The 21,935-nt window shown below is 45.1% G+C and overlaps 1 protein-coding gene across 3 annotated transcripts in view; it reads right to left on the bottom strand.

Moving 5' to 3' along the window:
- Positions 1-8,185: 8,185 nt before the first annotated feature.
- FRMD4B (FERM domain containing 4B) overlaps positions 8,186-21,935 on the bottom strand; it is a 77,540-nt gene continuing 63,790 nt past the window's right edge. For all 3 annotated transcript variants that reach the window (XM_088171275.1, XM_088171277.1, XM_088171276.1), the window contains exons 12-23: positions 21,613-21,689; positions 21,071-21,209; positions 20,437-20,578; positions 20,173-20,306; positions 19,966-20,085; positions 18,556-18,784; positions 15,878-15,934; positions 14,302-14,449; positions 13,017-13,142; positions 11,545-12,350; positions 10,866-10,998; positions 8,186-9,921 (exon numbers count right to left, since the gene is read on the bottom strand). In XM_088171275.1, the coding sequence (XP_088027401.1) occupies positions 9,801-9,921; positions 10,866-10,998; positions 11,545-12,350; positions 13,017-13,142; positions 14,302-14,449; positions 15,878-15,934; positions 18,556-18,784; positions 19,966-20,085; positions 20,173-20,306; positions 20,437-20,578; positions 21,071-21,209; positions 21,613-21,689 (2,232 nt within the window). In that variant the 3' untranslated portion in view covers positions 8,186-9,800. The remainder of the gene's footprint in view (positions 9,922-10,865; positions 10,999-11,544; positions 12,351-13,016; positions 13,143-14,301; positions 14,450-15,877; positions 15,935-18,555; positions 18,785-19,965; positions 20,086-20,172; positions 20,307-20,436; positions 20,579-21,070; positions 21,210-21,612; positions 21,690-21,935) is intronic.

Here is a 21,935-nt window from a genome sequence, read left to right as displayed (position 1 = left end):
TGCTCCCTGGGAAGCATTTCCCATGGCACATCCCTGCTCCCATGCAGGGGCAATGCCAACGCCTCCTTCTTGACTGGCCTGTCCCTATCATGAACATCATTTGCACCATCAACTCTTCTTGGCTGACAGTTCATCTCAGGCTCATCCTTCTATTTTTTAGTTTTTTTTTTTTTTTTCAGAATTATTAAGCAACTACAAAGATTTACTTTGTTATATTTGTAGACCTGATGTAACTCCTCAGACTCTTTTTTTGTTAGGTGTCCATTTCATCTAAGTACCTCCTTCTTTCCTCAGAGTGTTCTATAGGCTGCTAAATTCACACAGCAAACCAGAAAGCCACACCTCCAACATCACCATGTCCATGTTTTCTTTGTAACAGCAGAGTAGCAAGGGTGGCTAATTTTGCTATCCACAGTTTGGGCTGTTCATTGGATTAGGAAGATTTCCTCTCGAAATTTCAAATTTTCTTTGCAGGGGTGTCAAATCAAATCGTCACCTTGCAAATGCAGCTTCTGTAGGAACAAAACCATGGGGGAGAGGCTATGAAACCAAGCTCTGCCAATTTTTAAACCGTATTTCTCAGCGTGGTTGAGACACCACGCTCTGCTGGAGCCTGCCAGCAGCAAAATAGGCCCTGCATACTGATGGTGTCTCTTTGCTGTGTTTTGTAACATGAAACATGGAGTTCTAAGCCCTGTTAACCTCTATTAAAAGTCCATTATCCAAAAGTCCTCATTTGATTCATGCTGTTACACTGCAGGGAAGAGGGCAAAAATTTAAGAACAGAAGAAGTGGTAAAGGAAAAGATAATAAAAACCTCCAGTCAAGAATGCAATGGTTCCATTTGCCCCTTTGGTATTTCAGGGATGTCCTTATCCTTGTTTTATATTATGCAGTAGCAAGCACAACAGCAGACCCACCCATCAATCTATCTGCTCCAGCAGCTCTAACCCCCAGTGACTGCTGCCCATAATAGAACACATAAATGGTTTCCTGATGTTATCAAATAAATCAATGCTCTTCAGTAGCCAATATGCTACTCCCCCAAACGATGCACTTTTGGCCACAGAAGCTGCCTATTCAGTGCTTACTTCTCACTTGCTAATTTCTTGACTGTAAATAAAGCCCCATGCCACCTTCTTGGGTTTCCATGATCCTCAGCCAGGCCATCTTGGGCTATGGTCTTGTCAGATCATCTAAGTTAAGCAGTGTCAAACCCATGAAGTCCTCCTGAGAAGGAAAACAAGGATACTGAGAACACTATCAGGTATTTGAAAACCACTTTTTCTCTTAAGCAGAAATATATCACTTGTCAATACCACTATTAGGAAACACTACACTGAGAATGATGCGTTCCCCATCAGATGCAGAGCAAGGGGCTGCCTGGTGACACCTCTCCTGGTGACACGGGTGCTAATCCCACAGATTTCCAAGGTAGGGATCATATTTTGCCTACTTTAGGTCTCTCCTCCATAAATTATGTTTCCAGGATGTACTTCCTTTCCTAACACACTGCCTAGTGTTTTGATGTTCTGGTAACAGCACATTAGAGCAACAAACAACACCCTTGAGGTGAGGACACACTCACAGTGGGTCTAAAACACTTTTCCAAGTCTAAACTTCCATCTTCTTCCCAAGAACATTTGTTGGTGTTACCCTCAGAGCTTTCCAAAATAATCACACATTTCTCAACCTTCATTATGACAGGAAAGGCACTTCCACTGGTGACACTTGCTATTTCCACACCAATTTGACACTTGTTCAGGAATCCCTGGACTAACAAGCTGCTGCACGAGGTGCCCTGTAACCAGAGGGCAGAGCTGTGCTGTGCCAGAGCTGCACTCAGAGCCCCAGCAGAAGACAACAGGTACCTGCAGCAATCACAGAACAATTCCTACAGGGAGTAGCAGCTCAAAATTCACACTAAGTTGGAACCCAAGAAGCATTAAACAAAAGCACTTCAGGAGCACAATGACAGAAGTCTCCCTTTGGTAATGAACCATTCTGACTCACTGCTCATTGTTTGTAAGGCAGATATTCACATATGGATGAACTCTGGAATGAAACCCACCAGCCTCTCCTGCAGGATTGCTTCACTTCATTGATTTCTGTCTCATTTACACATTCTCTTCAAAAATTCCAACCCATCCCTCTTGAAAGACAAAAGGCTGACAAGTTCTTAACTTGAATATCAGGAAGGCCTGACCACTGTGCCACCATGTGACAGGAGGCAGCCCATGAACCCAAGTTTTGAGTGCCTAAAACTGTTCTATTTTTTAGGTAATTGATAGGACACATGCTGACCAAATATTGGAGACTAATTTCTAGAATGTTGGCTTTCATTTTTTTGCTTATAAACCCTCCCCACATTCATTCCCCTCTATCACCAATCCATGGCATTTCCAAGTGCAAGTGGAACGAGTCAGGGAATGTGCCCATGTAACATAACCTTGCATTACTTTTAAGAAACTCGTAGGCTGATGGGAGAGTCTAAAATTGACAATCAGTAGCATACACCAAGCATGTCCAGCAATGCAGTGTAACCCAATACAGGGATTATAAAGGGTCAGATGATGGAATCTTAACAATAACAACCACTGAGGAACAGGAGCAGTCATAGAGAGACACCCTGTGGGAAAAACACCAAGGGGAAAAAAAAATCACCCACCACACCTCCAAACTCTTCCAGATATAAATATATCAGATTAAGTTTGTTGCTTAAATAGAGTAAGGACATCTGACTTTGGAAGAATTTGCCCAAGTCGCTTGACAGGGAGCTGCAAAGTCAAACCCTGTAGAAGCAGCAGGCACAGCAGGGGCTGGATCAGGGCAGGATGGAGCAGCAGGGAGGGGGAGAGGAGCCCTCCACTGCTGCCCCAGCTCAACCAATCTCACTGTGCTGAGATCTCTCATCATCTCCCATGATCTCTCCCTTCATCACTGTGTTGATGCCTTGTCATTTCCTCTGCCTCTAGAGAAGCAACTGGAGCTGTATCTCCTGTTATGTTGGGACCTGGATTCTTCTTGGTGATTTATTTATTTTTTGTTTCAATTTTTATAGAAATCTGAGAGCAGCTACAGTACCTATGCAGTAGCAAACAACCTCTGTCATTATCCATCTTCTTGATTACAGGTAAAAAAAAACATTAACAATTTTAGGGAGAAAAGAAGAGCAAGGAGAAGACTTTGGCCATGATAGAAATCAAGGACAGAACATTTGAACCTAAATCAGGGCACTCACCACCCACAGTGGCCTGTCCAAAGCAATCCTGTAGGGAAATGCAGTGGCAAGTCATGTGTATGCCTTGGTTTGTATCAAAAAGGGTTAAATAATCAGCAGATGGATTTCTAAATTATTTCAACTGGTTCAAATTATTTAAAGATATCAAAAGCCCCATGATTCTGGGGTAAGAGACAGCCCCACAAATGAACCTTGACACTGAGATTTTGATGGTGGGGGTCTGGAGATGATACAAAAGGCAACTGAGCTGCTCCTTGCAGTCTGGGCTGACCCAGGACAAACCTTTGCCCCATTCAGAACCAAAACCTGTTCCAATTCTGACCCCCAAAGACTGACTTTCTGTGTTTTCTTGCCACTGAACAGCACTTCACCTCCCCTGCCACCTCCCAGCTCTTTTTTTTTACTGACCACATTCTAAAGTGGCTGGAGCAGCACCATGTTCAGCTACACAGAGCAGATCTGTGGCTATAGGGGGGAGTTTCTGCTCCCAGATATTATTTATAGCACAAACATGCAAAATGCTGAAACACTCAGCACTAGTTTCTGCTAACTTGGTATTTTCCTTTCCCAGCTTGTTATTTATGCGACCTTGGTGAAGCATTTCTAAATACCTGAATGTTTTCATCCCTGGATGTTTGTTTGTTTCCCAAAGCACAGTGCTAACAGCTGCCAAAAGGAGTAGGAAACCAGCCTGTGGTGAATAAAAAAACCAGGTCTGTGGGACACCATGAGTAAGTCTGTTATTTTATGGGAAACAGGTAATTTATGATGTTTGTTATCTGACCACAACTTCAGGGACTGAACTACAGCTCTACCTGGGACTTTTCACCAATGGGCAAACCCAAAAGGTGCCCTGAGCTGCCTCAGTGTGGCTGCACCTTCTTTGGGACAGAGCTGAGGTTGCTTATGGCCATCAAAAGGGGACATTAACCCTGCTCCAGGGACTGCCTGGGGACAGAGACCCTGGGGCAGCACTGGCTCCTGTCTGATGGGCACAGCTCGCCCAGACAAGGCAAACACGGTGCTCAATCTCACACTACCCATGGGCATTACACAGGGCATTTGCCCAAATGTTTACTACTATTAACAGAGGGCTTGCTATTGCAAGTCTGTGTGCAAAACAGGCTCAGAGATTCAATACTTGCATCAGAAATGCAAGCTCAGACCTTGAGAGAAGACATTAATCTCCCTGAAAACTGTGTAAGAACCCATCTGTGACAGCATATGCAACTCAGCAATTATTTACTGCTAACTCTACCTTTATTCTCACAAATTATCTGTGCTCTGGGTTTGCAGGGTAGAACCCCAGGAGTGACAAAAGCCTCATGCTAAAACCGGTGGCTAGAATTAAATGTTAAAATGTACCCTCTCTTTTTAGGCCAAATCTATAGTTTCACTCCCAGTGTTGCCTGGCAGCACCATTAAATCAGAACTGCAGTAACACGATGTCAAGGATTCTTCAAGAAGCAACACCAAAACCTTTGCAAGGAGCAATCACCTCCACGTTTATATGAAACACTGAATTCAGCACAAGCAGAGTAGATGAGAAAAAGAGTCATCGTAGGAAATAATGTCACCCTTCACATTGAAATAGGGTGTATCTTTCTTTTACAGCATCCAAATCTATCGCAGCCCCACAGCTCATACTTCTGCCACCAAAACATGCCCACAGGCAGTGATGATGCAGAGGCCACATGGCCACCTCGTCCTGTACACATGGGACACGTCCTTCCCTGACCTCAGGCTGGCAACAGGTGGAAGGATTTCTTCTAGAGTTACTCCAGCTGAGCCCTGGCTGGCTGAGAACTCTTCTCCATCTGCAGCTCTTTGATGGCACTCTAATGATTAAATATAAATTGAGACTCATTCCTGCTGTGCTGGAATGGGGCAGGAGATGCCCAGGGAGGCAGAGCACATCCCTCTGCAGTCAAGGACTTGCTGAAGGATTTATGGTGATTCCATTCATCATAAATGACAGACAGGGATAACGAAGTTGGACGGATGGCAAGGAGATGCTTCTTGTTAAAAGTCTTGTTTCTCTGTCATTAAGGCCCTGACCTTTGTGCCATGTGTCCTCCTGGGCTACCAGCACTGATCACAGCTTGCACTGCCCCTTCTTCCACGGAGGAAATATCACCTCAGGCTCCATTTGCTCCATCAGAGTGCAGGGTAAAAAACTTAGATGAGAAATCCTGCCCTGGGAGAGATTTCACTGAGAGATTTCACTACTTGTGTGAGGTCCTGCTGTAGCTGAACCTGTCGTTTTTTTATACCTTAGAAATGTATTAAATATGACAGAAAAGTACAAAGGAGATGGAAGAATAGTGTAGAATGCAGAAATCTTCCTAGGAGTAGCGTGAACATATCCAGACAGTGCCAGGGAAGTGCAGGAGCATCCCAGGCCCTGGAGCAGCTCTCCTGCAATGATCCCAAAGCCCACAAGATGGAGCAAACCTTCAGTTTTATAGGATTTCCTACACACGTATTTTGGGATGGGCTGGGTCACGGAGGAGGCTTCTCACTCACCCAGGAGCTGCAAACATTGCTGCTGCATTTTTCACACTTTAGATGAGCAAGTCTCAGATCATAAATGAGAAGTCAGCAGAAACCTGCGAGAGTCACACATTGAGTCACCTTGGCCAAAAAGTTTCACATAAGTATAGTCAAGTGAATTTTAAAGATTAGTGATCTTAAAAGGTTTTCCTGTGTTGGGGGAAGGGGCTCCTGGCCTGAGCCTCATCCCTCCTGGTCCCTGCACTGGAGGAATGTCCAACACCAGCCTCCCACGGGGCTCATGGCAACTCCCATCAGTGTTTGTCCTCCCATATCTCCGAGTATTTTTGTTCAAAACAGCAGAGAAAAAGCAGACAGCAATTAAAAATATCAGGCATGGCTTATTTTAGCTCAGTGCCCAAATTCCTTTTTAAAGATTCCTGGCAAGGACTGGGTCTTCTTTTTAACTAAAAGCACTCAGAAACATTCTACTACATACAGATTTAAGTGGGGTTTTATTTCCCCTCCACATTCCCATCAGCAGCATTCACCTTCTGAAGAGAGAGATGTTTGTAAAATCAAACCCTGTGGGTCTGGTGTTTCACCTTGTTCACCTCTTGGCTTTGTTCTGGTATTACCAAATCAGAATTTCTGGAGATTTCTTCATACTGCGAGGTCAGGAAGGATTCCAGAGGAGCACAGGAGGCAGGAAGGCTCCTCTGTTCAGCTCTGCTCTCAGGCACTAGATGTCCTCAGTTACCCTGGTGAGGCAGGCTGTGGTTAAACAGCAACACACAGATGAGATTGGAATTCAAACAAAGCACGGGCAATTTGTATTTCAGCTGTGAACAAATAAGATAATGATTGCAAGTATGTCTTTATTACCTCCTCAGCTGCATTATACAGACTGTGAACAGTTGAACATTTGCAACAAAATATCACTTCAGAAATGCAACAAAGCAAGCTGGAAATCTGCAAAGGGCAAAGTTAAACGTTCTGGGGAACAACTGGGTGCAGGAGCAGCTCCCTTGATCGGCAGGAGATGTCACAGGGACGTCATGGTCTCCCTTTCCCTCCCTGTGCCACCCAAGACTGACCCTAAGCAACATCTGAGAAAAGTTGGATATTCTTATTCTTCTGGGCCCCTTCTTCACGCTGTACTTCCACCCTTCATAGAAGTTCCTAGAAACAAAACCCTTGCAGAGCCAGGCATGTAAAGAATGACAAGAGGGGCTCAAGAGCTACAGCTCCACCACTCCACTTGGATTTCCAGCTCCTCTGCTCAGCTCTTGCCAACTGGAAACTGCAACCAGGCTCTGAACTTTGGCCCTAGAGGTTTTACACATAATATCCCCAAATACAGCAGACCATCCTCAACCCAAACCCACCTCAAATTCCCATCTTCTCAACAACTTCATCCAAAATCACCCTGGTAGTGTCCTAGCAAGCTGGGAGGCCAGGCTGAGTGCCAGCATTGTGCCAACATGGATGTGTTGGGCTGAGCTAAATCCAGAAAGCTGATGGAAAAGCCAATACAAAACTCCATGGCTATAGCATTAAAATAAATGAATGCAAACCAAGCTTTAAATGGGGCACAGGCCTTGTTACACATCTCATTTTCTTCTTGTAGGAAAAGCCTTGAGAGCACCAATTCCATGAGCTCTGGGTAAGGAACTGGACTTGGGATCATTCAGCTTCCTGCTCAAAGCACTGGTGGTTTGTAGCAGCAGGGAGCAGTCAATTTATGAAAAGTTTGCAAGGAGAAAACCCTCAAATGCTGCTGGGAGAAATTAAAAAGTACAATGCCATGGGAGTAATCTTAATGGGCACACTCACAGGGTTTTTTTTACACCTATTTTCACCAGCAACCTGGAAATAAGAACAAAATTCAGTGGTGGTTGTGAAGTTTATGGACACACAAAAAGTAGGGAATGACAAAACTCTGAAGAGAGGAGAGTGAGACTGAATAATCTCAACTACTGGGTGACCAGGGTGCAAAAGCAGTTGTCACTCTTAGAGATAGCTGGGTGTCTCAGGGGGAACAAACTCCAAAGAGGACCCAGCACGTGAGCAACACAAACCCCAGAAGCCATGCTCCAAATGGGAAAGGCTGTGGCAATTCCTAGGTGCAAGGATAGATAAGCAGGAAGAATTTTCAACAACACAAAGACACCTCTGTATCACTGGAGGGATGCTGAGTGAGCCCAGCTTGGCTCCCTCAGTACAGCTGATGGAGAAGCAGAAATTCTGACCTGATATTCTGATGTTTTCATTCAGATCTCTGACCTGCCTGGGGCCAACCTTCCTTCAGACAAAGCCACTGACCCTCTGCACTCCACCCAACACCACAGGCCAAAAGAAATCAGACCACGGTGATTTACTTCAAAGCCCTGAAATAACACACACCGAACTTTCCCAAGCACTCAAGGAGAAACAGGAGAAATGCTGAAGTGTTTTTCGTAGCACACTTTTTAGTTTATTGACCTATACAAAATAATAGGTCTAAAAAATTCAGGAGTAGTAAAAGAATAAGCAAAAAGAGCTTTCGCATTTCTAGAAGGCTATACAAATATGCAAAACAAAGGAAATAAGTTATTTTTTATTTTGTTTTTGTTCGTTTAATTCCAAATCGCGACTCTAATAATACAAACAACTAAGTACCAGCTTAACAAGTGTGTCCTTCTGTATATATTACATGCTCTGGAATACTGGTAAAAAATGTCAAAAAAGTTTATCAGAAACCTTTCTATTCACAATATGAACAAGGAGTAACTAATCTTTTGTATAAAAGAACAAAAGAGCACCATTTCTGGAATCCTGAAGCACAGTACAGCTGAGAAACGAGAGAGATTTTACCGTATGCAGACGAGTCATCAGGAATCAGGCAGGATAACCCCATGCCAGTTTGTTCCTACAGATGGATGACCTGAGGTAGGTTTATCCCTCTTAAACCAGGACTGCAGTCACATAGTTTTTTTCCTACACAAATGGTTCTGTGAAAACGCTGCTCTGTCACTCAGTGACTTTGCAACGCACCTGGCAGTTCAGGTGACTCGTGGTACAATCCTAATGCCCCTCATTTTAAGGCACCCGCTCGGCTGTCTGTGTTTGTATCCACCTTAAAATACTGGCCATTGCTACCAAATTGTTCCCTGGGGCTCTCCACTGTGGGACCTCGACCCACTGTGGCACAAGAACGTGTCACTGTCACTCAATGAACAGGGGTCACCATGCAGCCACGGTGAAAATTTGCCTAGTCCTCCACACTGTGAAGTTGTACCATGGAAAGGTCATTAAATGGGCCGCTATTAATTATTTTTAATTAATTAATTATCAGGGAGTAAAAGAGTTCAAAGTTGACTGCTTCTGTTTCCAAATCCACAACTACCTATAGTTTTACACAACATATGTGTCAGCAATTTTTTTTCTTTCCAGAAGTTGCTTGTGGTGCTAACAAACACTCTTAATAACACCCCAAAAACTGGACAGACTCATTCAAACCTCCATAATAAAAAAACTCCAGCCTTCCTTCAAGTAATGTTCCAATACTGATTCAGTCACCCTTTGCCTCACTCACACACACAGTATCTATCCTTCATAAGCCTATGAAACCTCTTCCAGGTCCTCATAAGCCATGGCAGAATAAATTTTCATTTTTTCTTCTTCTTTCAGACATCAGACTTGTGCTCCTAAAATTCCCGGTTTTTCCATAAGAGTCTCCTTTTCACATTTTTTTTTTCTCTGAGGTTTGCCTTCAACACCTTCCAATCTTCCCAAAAAGTGCTTGCTGAGTATAAATACTTCAACCAAGTGCTGCATCTGGTCATCGATGAACTGTGGCTTGCCCTGGCTCCCGTGGGCTGTATGAATTCACAAAGAAACTCCATTTGTGGTAAGACTTTGTCTGTTTGCTACAGTCCCTCTTAATGCTGAATTCAACCTTTCCCAGCAGAACAGCTTGCTTCCTCTTTTTGCTCCTTTTGCCAGTTCCACCCGAGGTCCGCCTCGGAGCCGCGGTGTTTTGTGCAAGGCACGCAGGGGTAGGGAAGAGGGGCAGCACAGGGGGCTACACCAGGGTCCCAGGCTTGGAGTCCTCGTGCCAGTACAGCCTCTGCTCACTGCTGGGCAGCTCTTCCTCCACGCCATCCTCCTCCTCCCCTCCCAGCTGGCTTGGCTCTGCGTACGTCCTGCAACACAGACAAGGCACCAGCATCAGCTGATGGCTAAATTCATGGATCCCCCTTGGGCTCGAAGTCATGCTGGTGATTTTGAGTTTGCCTTCAAAGACAAACCCATTTTTTGTGCTGTTATCGGTAAAATTGTGTGCATGAGGAATCTCAGCTGCTCAAAACTGTCACAGTATCACAGATTGGCCTGGTGGGATCTTAAAGCTCATCTTGCTCCAGGCAGGGACACCTTCCACTACACCAGGCTGCTCCAAGCCCACCCAACCTGGCCTTGAGCTCTGTCAGCTCTGTTGGGTGCACTAATTGCTTGTTTGCCATGATCACATTCAAGTAAAAAATAAAACAGATGAACAATCAGACAACTGATTCAGAATATGGAAAATAAATAGCTAATGAATCTCATTTAGATAAAGCTGCTAATACAAGCAGAATTTTCAAAGCTCAATTATAAGAAATTAAAAAATTAGTAGAAACAGTATTTTTAAACACTGTTGCCATAGATATTTTAAATCACTTCAGTAAAACAGCCCATAGCACATAGTTTGGAAAAAAAAAGGCTCTAGCAGCAGCTTTTATGTATTCCCTTACACTTTCATTTATTTTAAAACAAACAGAATTAAAAATTCAGTATTTTCACACAAGTCGGTCTGGCAGCAAGCACAAACTGCAACCCACAAAGCAGGAGGCACACGTGGGGTACTTATTACACTGAGCATAAGTGTATTTAAATGTGATGGCATTTGTGGGGGCAGAGTCATTCCCCAGGGCAGGAGCTTTCTGTCCTCACAGACAAGTGTTCTGTGGTGGGGGGGACACATCAAAAATGCCACACACAGGCAGTGAGAGCTGCAGGATTTCCTGCAAGGACCAAGCAGACCCTGGGGCCTCTGCAGGCCTTGGGAGAGTCCCACAAGCAGGGGCAGAAAATCATATATTCTACTCACCTGCTCTGCAAAGGAAGGTTGCCATAAACATTGCCATAACAGCTGGCATAAGAGGAATGAGACAAGGTATCGTAGTCTGAAAGTCCCAGTGCAAGGGGGTTTCTCCAGTTCCCAGCAGTGTTTGTAGAAGATGCTGGAATTAAAAAAAAGAGGATTACAACAAATTAGACCTTTCTTCAGCTAAATCAGCGGAGGCAAACAAGACAATTCTCATCAGTGATCTCTATGGGGTTTTGCAGGACACAGGCAGACAACAGAAACACAAAATATGATTTATAAGCCCTGTAGGGAGGCAAGCACTGTACAGGTGCTGGACCTTTTAAAGTGCTTTCTGACACATTCAGTGATGCTCACTGGACTGTATTTTGGAAGCCATCACAGCCACTGCATTTACACCATGGCATGAAGCTTTGTACACTGCTTCTGGTTGCTATATATGCCTGTCTGAAACTCAAATGTAAAGGCTGTTTCACCCTTAGGAGCACGTACCAAGCAAGACTTTCCTTCCAAGAACGGAACAAGATCCTACTTAGGTCCTGAAAGGTGGAACAAGATCCACCTTTCAGGACAGAGCTCTGGCCTGGGCTGACTTCACTGACTTAGTGACAGGGAGCAGAGCCGAAAGCACAGCAGGGACTTACAAAAACACTCAAAAAACACAGATGAAATCAGACATTACCCGAAGAGAAGGACGACACCCGGCTGCTCGGCGAGCACGGCGTCTGCAGACCAGCAAAGCCCAAACTCCTCTGAGATCCTCGGTCCGACTCAAAGCCTGCCTGCAGGCTGTGACCCTGCTCCTTCTGGCTGGAGGCACGCTGGTACCAGCCACGGAGATGCTCTGCTACTAAGGCCTTGTGAATGTTTTTGGTTATGTGCTCCGTTTTAGCAACCTGCTTCCTCGGGAGCCTCAGGGTTGCGTAGGGGTTGTGTGGAACTCTGTCCACCTCGTCCTCGTGGTAGGACCGGAATTCCCGGTACCGCTCGTATCCGTAATGTGCCGAGGAGCGGTAGGAGGGATTGACACTGTACTGCCCCTCCGTGTCACTCTCATAAACATATCCTCCGTTGTAATACACGTCAGGCTCAGTGTACGGGGAGTATCCAGAAATATAGTAATTAGAGGAAGGCTGCTCCTGGTTTTTGTGGAAGACAGCACTGCGGACGTCCTTATGGGCCAGGTTTGGCATGCTTCCTGAACTGGCAGCAGAAATGTTGTGTTTCTTTGACCGTCTTCGACCCCTGGTCCTGTTGTCGAGCGTCTGAGTGGTGTAATATGGATTGGGAGTGGGTGTCACGCAGTAATACTCTGTGCTTGACTGGCTGGTGTAGGATGATCCATCATCCAGGACCTCTGTGCTGCTGCTCCGCTGGGATTTGGAGAGGGAGAAGGCTGTCTTGTCAGCAGGAGCCTCGGACAGCAGGTGGGTCTGGGATTCCAGACTTCCGCTGCGCTGCCGGCAGTGGTGTGGGGAAACATCTGGCCTGCAACAACACAGATGTTGGCTGGTTAAAGGCAGTCTCACACAAACACACACACAGAGCTGGGAAGAGCACACATGCACAGGTCAGCTGCCTCCCCAGTCCAAGCACAACACAAATCCTGCCTTATCTTTCCACACAGAGTATTTGCAATGCACAGAATTCAGTTTGGCCGAATTTAGTATTGGCTGCAACAGTAGGAGATCTGCCTTATAATAATCTGTCAGGGTGAGCAAGGTTAATTTGTGACAGGGACACACAGAGCTAAGGTCAAAAACACACATTTGGTAATGATTTACAGGAAGGCTCCTTCAGCTTTTAGAAAGGTAAAGCCCACACAAGTAACGAGCTTGGAGCAGAACATGGAAAGATGGTTTCCTTTGGATCTGTCTCCAAGGCTGCACTATCCCAAACAACCAGCTCTTCAGCTCTTGCTAACATTTTAAGATCCTTAACATCTCTCTTGTTCCAGCATGGATTGTCAGCTGTCTAACAGTACAGGTGAGCTCATATTACAGCTGGCTTCCCCTTATTAATGGCTCTAACCAACATTTTGAGAGCCTGCTGTGGGAAAACTGTGCAGCAAACGACATTTTGCCCTCTTAACACCATTTGCTTTGATTGTTGTGCTTCCCCAGCTGGGCATGGCAGTGAAGCAGGGTCCCTTACTGCAGGTGGCTGCTGCTGTAGGCGTTTCGTGTGAGCACAGGGGTGGTGGGCATGCTCCTCCCTCCGTGGGGCTGCGCCGGCCGCTCCAGCGTGCGGAAAGGGCTGCTGTGTGTCGAGAGCACCTCCCTGCAGCAAAGGGGACAAACCCCGTGAGGTTAAACATCATCACACAAGGGTTAAACATCATCACACAAGGCACAGCAGACCCAGTACGGGTGCCTGAAGCCTTGGAGAAACAGAAGAAAGGGCAGAACAAATGTAGGTGGATATGTGAAAAACAGAGCTGTTAAACAGGAAGCAAAATTCAACCCCTTCGTGTGGATCAAGGGAAGTGTTCACAGGACAAGCTGCTGGCAAAGGACAGAATCATCAAGGAGAGAGAGAGCAGGTAACTGAGAAGCAAATGAATTAGGTTTTCAAATGAAGCACATCACAGCTGAATGGGTACACACGGCTATAATCTGACTCCTGAACTTCATGTGGAGGAGTGTTCTGGTTATCTTGAAGGACAGATGAGAAAAAAGCAAAGACATGGCATTGTTCAAAACTTTAAAATATTTTTAAGTGTGTCTTTAACGGCCTGCTCACACGAGACAGGCCAAGAAATCTCAGGATCAGTGTGAATCTCTATACTGGGAACAGCTCCTAGCACCAGATCTCACCCAATCACACATGACATGATCACACAATCACCTGCAAACCTACTGCTATTGATGTCCTCCATGGAGCTGGTCTAGCTCCTAAAGTGCCCAAATCCCATAGATACACACACTAATGATGGAAGCTGGCTGAACCCCAGTAACTCTGCTTTTAAACGGAACCTTCTCCATCAGGCCTTACATGAATTATGTCTGTTTAACAATACACCTGCTGAAATACTGATACCATCAGGAGGGATGGATAGGGTTTGGTGCTGCCTGAATCCACTAAGCACAGTCATCAGGAAAATGACAAGTTGTTAAATTGACACTGAAGAAAACCCAGAAACTGACACAAAGAATGACAGCAGTGGTAGGCACGAGCAACTCCTTAAATACAGCCCTTGCTATTAAACTTCTCACTCATCTCAAGCCTCTTCATAAAAACGACACTACTCTTTGTTTTGAGACACTGTGCCAAGTACTTATCCACACTTTTGTTCCTAAGCAGGAAATTCAGCTCCCATCACCAAATCCTGTAAGGCCAGAAGAGCAGAGGGGCAGTGGCTGTGCTGGAATGCTCAGCAGGGGCAGGATGGAGCTCATGCCAGCAGGTGGAGAGTGCAGCAGCAGTGAGATGTGCCTACCTGGAATGTCTGCTTTCCAAGAGCTGCTCATTTATGGATGACTTCCTGAGATGAATTCTCTCCACCCCAAGGGATTTTGGTGGAGGAAGTCTTGGAGAAAGCTGAGCAGAGCTGGGTCTCTGTGCTGCTGCAGGAAGTGATTCACTGACTGTTGGAAAGGAATATGCATTTTGTTAGAGCAAAATCTGTGATATTTTTGCCCTGGGTGCAAATCTGTGGCCCTAAGGAGAATCACTTTGCAGTACAGAGACAATGACAGGAGCTGTGGATCCAGAAAAGATTTCCTGCCAGCACTGAGCTCTCTCCACACAGACAGGACATCGTGGAGGCTCCTACAGATCCCACAGCATCAACTCCTATGGAGACTACACCCAACTTGGGGCTGTGCCAGATCCCAGAATGGAACTTCCTGGGAAAACATCTGTTTTCAGAGCAATCCTTTCCAGAGCCAAGCAGGCAAGCTTAGCCTCTGCAAAAGCCAGTTCCTGTCCCTCACCTGCCAGCTCTTGAAAACGACATTTTAAGAATTAGTTTTGAAGCACAACCTAAAAGGGACTGACTTCAAAAGGGACTGAATGAGCTAAGACAACTGACAGACACATTTGGCTGAAGGCAATCAGGAAGATGCTGGTTTGATCCTTGTTCTCACTTTGCTCAGGGCACAACCAGATCCCGACAGAGCCAACAGGAAACTCCAACTAACACATATAAATGCAGGACTAGCATCACAGAGAACATGTTCATAAGCCTGGCTCCATTTCTACTTGTACAAGCAAGAATCAGATGTAAATCCATTTTATAGCACCACCTGGTTTGTATAAGTCTAAAATTGGGAAAAAGTGAGATCAGCATCAGGCCCAAACTGAAAAGTGAGTAATAATTGAGATAATGTTTGTCCCCAAATGACGATTTTCCAGTTTAAGGGAGAGGCAGGCCATGTCCTTTCCACCTTGTGGAACAGGGTGTGAGTGTGTCTGTGGGTGTGTGTGTGAAATGAGTAAGCTGAGCAAACACCAACCCAGATAAACGTAAATAGAGTGTTAGTATCTGTGACTACTCCACTTTTCTCTAAGTTTTATGGTAGCTGTGAGATCAGAAAGGCTGGGCTAATTCTCTCAATTTGTAAACCCTTCAGTTTTAGGCCAGGCCCTACAGACAAAATATTCGATACCCACAGTGTCCTCAGCTTGCAGGTTGGTCATGTTAAAACCAACTTCCTTCTTTTAAGATGACTCAGGTCAGCTCACAAAGCAGAAAGTTTCAATAACTAACCCATTAAGAGGAAAGACATTCCTGAGTAGCTATTTTTCCCTCTGCTATAAAGTAACTTATCATTAAAAGCCACCAAAATTATAGAATCATATAACGACTTGTATTGGAAAGGACCTGAAAGCTCATCTAATTCCAACTCCCTGCCATGGGCAGGGACACCTTCCTCTAAAACGTTTTGCTCAAAGCCCTGTCCAGCCTGGCCTTGAACACTTCCAGGGATGGGACATGCTAAAGGACATTAAGTCAAAGAAATATCTCTGAATGGACAAACTTCTTGGGGGGAAAAAAAGGATAAGCATCATACCATCATCATAGGTGGTAGTGTCTGACAGGGAACTGCTCTCGGATGGAATGATATCATCTGTGAACAAAAACAAACACTAAGCATGAAAGAGCCAACATCAACTTACAAGTATCTTAATACAGTTGATTTTCTTGAGTTTCAGAGACAGCTGATATTTGTAACACTGCAATTCATATTCTTTAGCCCCCACAGCCTGAAGACATCATCACTCTGTGTGTTCACTGCAGTTCAGCAAGCGACCCAGGTAATTATCAAAGGAGATTTTTTTTTATTTTAATCTGCAGCAGGAATCAAGCCAAGATTTACAAAGGTGTTTTCCACCCCACTTCCAACAGATCTCACAGGGTGTTTTGGTGCTTCACTAGGAGTCAGGAGCCTACACAGACATGTAGAGCTTGGCTATTAGCAGCTAATCTCCTCTAGGTACACCTGAAACCCCACCAGGTAGGTACAAAAAGCCTTTTAAAATTTGGCATTCGCTTTTGAATGTTTCATCAGCATACAGATCCTGTTTCAATTAAATTAAGATCAATCCAGAATAATTCCGCTGATTTCCATCGAGGTATTGCAAATTCCAACAACACAGAAAACAGGAACTGTTGTATGGGCATACTAATTTTTTGTTTCTTTTTACATTGTTATTTATTCACAGCACTTCACTATACCTGTCTCACCTTGATGCTACACACTGCCCCTCACAGAGAAACAGCCTGTCCTCACTCAGGTTTGCAGCAGACCACCAGCAGCAGAGAAATAAGGCTGAACTGGACATAATTAACCCAGGGCCAGCTCAATCCCTAGGCTGTTTCTGGCAAGATATGGCACTGGTGGGGTGAAAAATCTCCATGAATCTTCAAGCATGAGCAAAAGGAAGAAAAAAAAAAAAAAAAAGACAGTGGCAGCACTTTGTATAAGACACCTGCTTGTGCCCTCAGCCACCATGAGCACGTGCAATGTGTGCTGCTCCTGCTGTCACAATTTGCTGCCAGGAAAGGTCTGGTTACAGGAATGTAGTAAATAGAGCAGCTGTTGAAGAACAGCAAAAATCAGGACTGGCCTCTGCCCTGGGGGAACTTGTCAGACCACCGAGGATGGGCTGCAGCTCTGCTTGCAACCTGACACTGGGAAAAAGCTCCAAGGGAGCTGATTCATGTGGATTTGACCACGGGGTGGTAAAATGTGGAACTGGGCCCAGTGTGGGGAGGAACAAAGCCTGCTGAGGAAGAGAAAAAAGCCAGCCTAAAGCTACAGTGCTGGATTCCGGGGGGTATGCAATGCTGACATACTCAGATACGGTGACATATCTGAATTTAAATCCCAGGTCTGTGCAAATCCCTGCAAGGGAGAAAGAAACTCTGGGCTAGAGAGGGAAGAAAGGGAAGTGGAACACAGAAAGCAGTCCAGTATGTCCTTCAGCTCCTATCCCTGGGGGCTGGGATGGAAATAGCTACGGTTTGATTCGATAAATCAATGGGAATATTTAACATACTACTTCCAACAAGTCATTCCCTGAATTCACAGACACAATTCAGTGACTCATCACTGCTCAGCCTTCTGAAACCAGACCTGGAGAGCACGGCTGGTGACAGTGACAAGGTTACACATAAAATCAATCACTGATAAACAAATACAGGCTGCAGGTTGAGAGCCCGGGACTGGAAGGGAATGCAGCTGCTTATTGCTGGCTTGGACAGGAGGGCAAGAAACTGCCAGCAACAAACAACAGTATCCATGGATGGATGGATGGATGGATCTCTCAGCCCTCCTGGTCATTACCACACACCAGGTGCCCCAGGTAAAACAGGACTTTCCACAGTCGGTATCCAGACTGGTGAGCAAGAGACTGGAAAAACAGATGTTTCCCTCCCCTCTGTCAATCAGGAACAAGCTGGGCCACATTAAACACTGATCATCAGCCTTTCAGAATAATCACTTTGTGATGATGGATAGCCCAGTGATGCCGTGGTGTGTCAGGGGTACGGATCCAAAACTCCTTCAGTTGGCGTGGATATTAACATGTTTTCACACAGTATCCTGTGAGGCAGCAAGAATCTCACTTCCCTTAGCAGAAGCACACTCTCAGAACAGAGGGGCCAAGAGTATCTGCTTTTACTGTGCTCATCAGTGGCCAATGGATTTAGTCAAAAATCTGTTTGCTACTAACTGCCTTCATAAACTCCTGAACTTAATTTATATCACTTCCTGGAAATCAGGAATTTTAATTCAAGAAGCAATGTCTTTCATCCTTATTTCCTTGATCCTGCAGAAAAAACCTGCCTGCTCTGTTTCTGCCAGAACTGAAGCACCACAGGAGGGATGAGAGGGAGATGCTGCATGTGGCATCTCAGATGTACAACTGCACTCAACACACCACGAATTCAGGCATCAGAAAAGCTTCATCCAAGGTGTTGCTGCCAGCCTTTTTGTGCACAGCACCTTCAGCCTATATCTGGTGCTGGAACATGTCTGTGCTTGCTCCTAAAACTGTGGCCTACTCTGCCCCCAGCCTACAGCAGTGCACTGAGTATCAGATGCAGCAGTTTCATCTTTTTTTTTTATTATTTAACTGCCTTGGAGAAGATAAAAATCAAATAGAGAAGATGTAAACAAAGTTTATAAGTAAGCCAAATTTCTCTTTTTCCCTCCTGTTTGCATCAGAACGTGGGGAATTCTCTCACCTGGTAGAGCCAGAGTTGATTTCTGGGTTGGTTTTTTGCCACACTTGATTCTATATTCATTTATGGAGTTTTCTATCTCTTGCAGCTTTTTTACAGCATCAGCGTACTCCTGCTTTCTTTTCTTCTTCACGTTTTTGCAGAGGTCTGGCTCACTGGCAAGTTTCTTTGCAGCTTCCACCAGCTTTTGGTGTATGATAAAATTGCTCTCCAAGTCCTGCAAAGTAGGATCCTGAAAATTCATGAGATGAGTTATTTTTCTGTACTCCAGAAAGAAATTATCAATGAAAGTCATTAGAAAGAAAATCTATTTTTGTGGTGATGAAGTGAAATCTTGAGCACAAAAGACAGAAATGCCCAATTTTATAAACAAGAGTCTCAGCATATGAAAGTCTTAGCTCTTATTTCTGACTAGGGCACAATTTTGAGATCTCTTGGGCAAGGTCCAAAGTTTTGAAGCCCAGGTGACATAGCACAGGCTCTTAAATTCAGGTTTAGGCTCCTAAACCTCCTGCTATGTGTCTAACCTTGAAAACATCTGTTCAAAATCTCTCCCTACTTCAGAGAAAATAAAAATGGAAATTGGTATCACCATACCTACGTAAGAGGGAGTTTCAGGCTTTAATTAATTGTTTGTAAACTACTTTGAGAAGCTCAGATGAAAGGCACTGCAGAAGTGCTAAGCAACACGTTATTAAATCTGGTCAGCAGGATTTTGATTTAATAGCATTTAAGCAGTCCACAAAATCACTTTGCTGCAGACAAGGAGCACACCAGCCCTGTGAGGCAGGGCAGTGAGTTTCTGGTGAAAGACAGATGCCGAGTGCCCAACACCTACTTAGTTGGATGATACAGCTTGCTAACAAATCTCACAAGGAATGAGGGGGAATGGAGTGTGTCCAGAAACTGCAAACATCTGAATTACCATATCACTCAAGTCAGTCTCTGCCAGCAAAGTTCATTTTAGCTTCTTGAGCAATTCAGGGAGGTTTTACTCAGGTGGAACCTTCATTAAGCCACAGGTAAAACTCCTCCTCCTGTCACCTGTCACACAGCTATGCTCACAGACAGATGATTTTGCAAGGGGGACAGTGCACAGCCCTGCCACCTTCTGGGTTCAAACATCCTCCCAACACGAGACAAGACAATGTTCCAGAAAAACTCAGAGCCATGAGCTGCCAAATGGCATTATGCACCTGATCTTCTCTAATTAGCAGCAAAATATCCATTAAAATTCATGCAGCTGTGGCCAAATCAGGGGTTCAGGTCGGGTGAACTTGCAGAACACACCAAAATTTCCCACTCCACGCAAGCAACTGCTCAGCTGCCTCCTCTTGAAACACCCAGGGAAGAGCTGGATTGTCTTTGGCCACTGGTGTGGCCACCCCAGCCCTGCTGTGCCAACAAGCTCACCTCCTCACTGGGGAGCAGGTTGTCATCCAGCTTGAACGCCGTGCCAACACGCCTTCTCACCTGGGGAGGCTCCTCTCCAGCACCCAGAGGATACTCCTTGGGCATCTTGCCCGTCAGCTCCTGAGGAACAGAGAGGGCTCCAGGTAAGGCTCAGTGGGAGAAGGGGGCTCCCACCTGCCCAAACTCAGAGTAAGGTGCAGCTCTCACCGCTTCTCGCAGGCAGATTTTCTTCAGCTCCTCAACCTTCTGAAGCAGTTTTTCCTGAAGGAGTTTCTCTTTCTTCTTTAGTTCCATTATCTTCTCCTTCTTTTGTTCTTCACTGACCTCTGAATCCTGAGAGCCTGGAAAACACACTCTGTATCAGAGGATTTCCAGATAAAGGCCATTTTTATTGTCTGGTAGTTTCATTTCCCTTTTAACAAACGCAAGCCCCATTATACTTGGCTACTTCACACCTACATGCAGTATTACCTGAGGAGATCAAACTGCCATTGCTGGCCATAATAAGCTGATTCTTGGCCTCCAAAGTCACCAGCTTTGACACTTTTGGTGTTCCCATCTCTGTCAGATCCATGGCGATATCATCCAAACTTCTGGCTGATGGAATTTTTGCCTGAAGGAGTTAAAAAAAAAATCCAACCTCACTGAGTTACCTCTAATTAACTTCAGAACACATCATAGACGATGACATTTCACACCTCATCTCCCACAAAATTAAGGCTAAAGCAACAGCATCACACAGGTGCCTGCGGTATACAAGGGCTGTTTGGCATTCCTTTCCCCTCTCCCCCAAAACCTGAACCATCTCCCAGCTCAAAATCACTGCAGCTTTCAAAACAAACACAGGAAAGGAGACAAAAGGAAAGGCAGATTAGACACCCAGACATGGGAATTCCCTCTTCCTGATTACACTTCCATAGGCCTTAACTGCAGGCTAAAATGGATTGAATAACAATACCACCACTAATAGACTGCTCAAAAAGCTGACAAAAACAATTTGTAGTTTTTCTCTGGAGAGTAGTCAATCTGTAGAAAAATATACGTTGAAGGATATACAGGAAAGGTGTTGAAACCCATGCTTGCAGTAAAATGCCTCATAACTTACTTTGCTTTGCTTCCTGTCCAGGTAGAACTGGTGCTGACTGATTGCCATCACCCAGATGGATTTGATCAGGGAAGTGTTTGCATACCAGGTCTGCACTACCAGCCCACTCTGACCAAAGGTCCTTCTCGACACTGAAATTCTGAGGAGGTGAAAAGAAATGCAATTTCAAGACAGGTCTTGGAGGTTTAAAGTCCACAATGCCTCTCTCTTAACCAGGCGAGGCTCAGCCTTTATTTTAGGGACGCAAAAACTCAGATTTCCTTCATCCCGTCACCCAGTGCTGCTGCAGAATTGGCCATGACAGACACTCCTCCCCCTGCTCCAACAATTCCCTGAATAGACTCACAAGGAATCTGAGAGGACACCCAGAGCTGAGACAGCCCCAGTCTGCCCTGCCAAACGTTGGATCAGGATCAGTCCCAAAGCCCAGAGTAAACTCAGGTGTTAGAGGCACCTCCCACCCCATCCACACACACGTGATGGTGAGTTCCCACTCTGGGTAAAGATTAACCCCATGACAGAACTGCCTCCTCCAGCCTCACCTGCGGGGATCGTGTACTTCCACAGCAAATTTCTTCTCACGGAAATAAAGATTTTCCAGCTGTTTCCATTGAAATAGCTAGGAGAATTGGGAGAGAGAAGCAGCACACGGTCACTAAATCATCAGTCCTCTCACCCCAAGGTGATGTAATTTCAGCAAATTACAATTCCTGTGTATCCTCAGCTATAGCATAGACTGAGCAATAACTACATTCATAACATCAATTAAAAGAAGCACACAAATATAGGATGCCCCCTCAGTAATTTCACACTCTTACAGACAATGTGCTGTAAACTGAGGATTTTGCCAGTGACAACATCTGCC

The sequence above is a fragment of the Sturnus vulgaris genome, chromosome 11 (assembly GCF_052056855.1).
Source record: "Sturnus vulgaris isolate bStuVul1 chromosome 11, bStuVul1.hap1, whole genome shotgun sequence".
Classification (NCBI taxonomy): domain Eukaryota; kingdom Metazoa; phylum Chordata; class Aves; order Passeriformes; family Sturnidae; genus Sturnus; species Sturnus vulgaris.
This window is presented reverse-complemented; position numbering and strand designations above follow the sequence as displayed.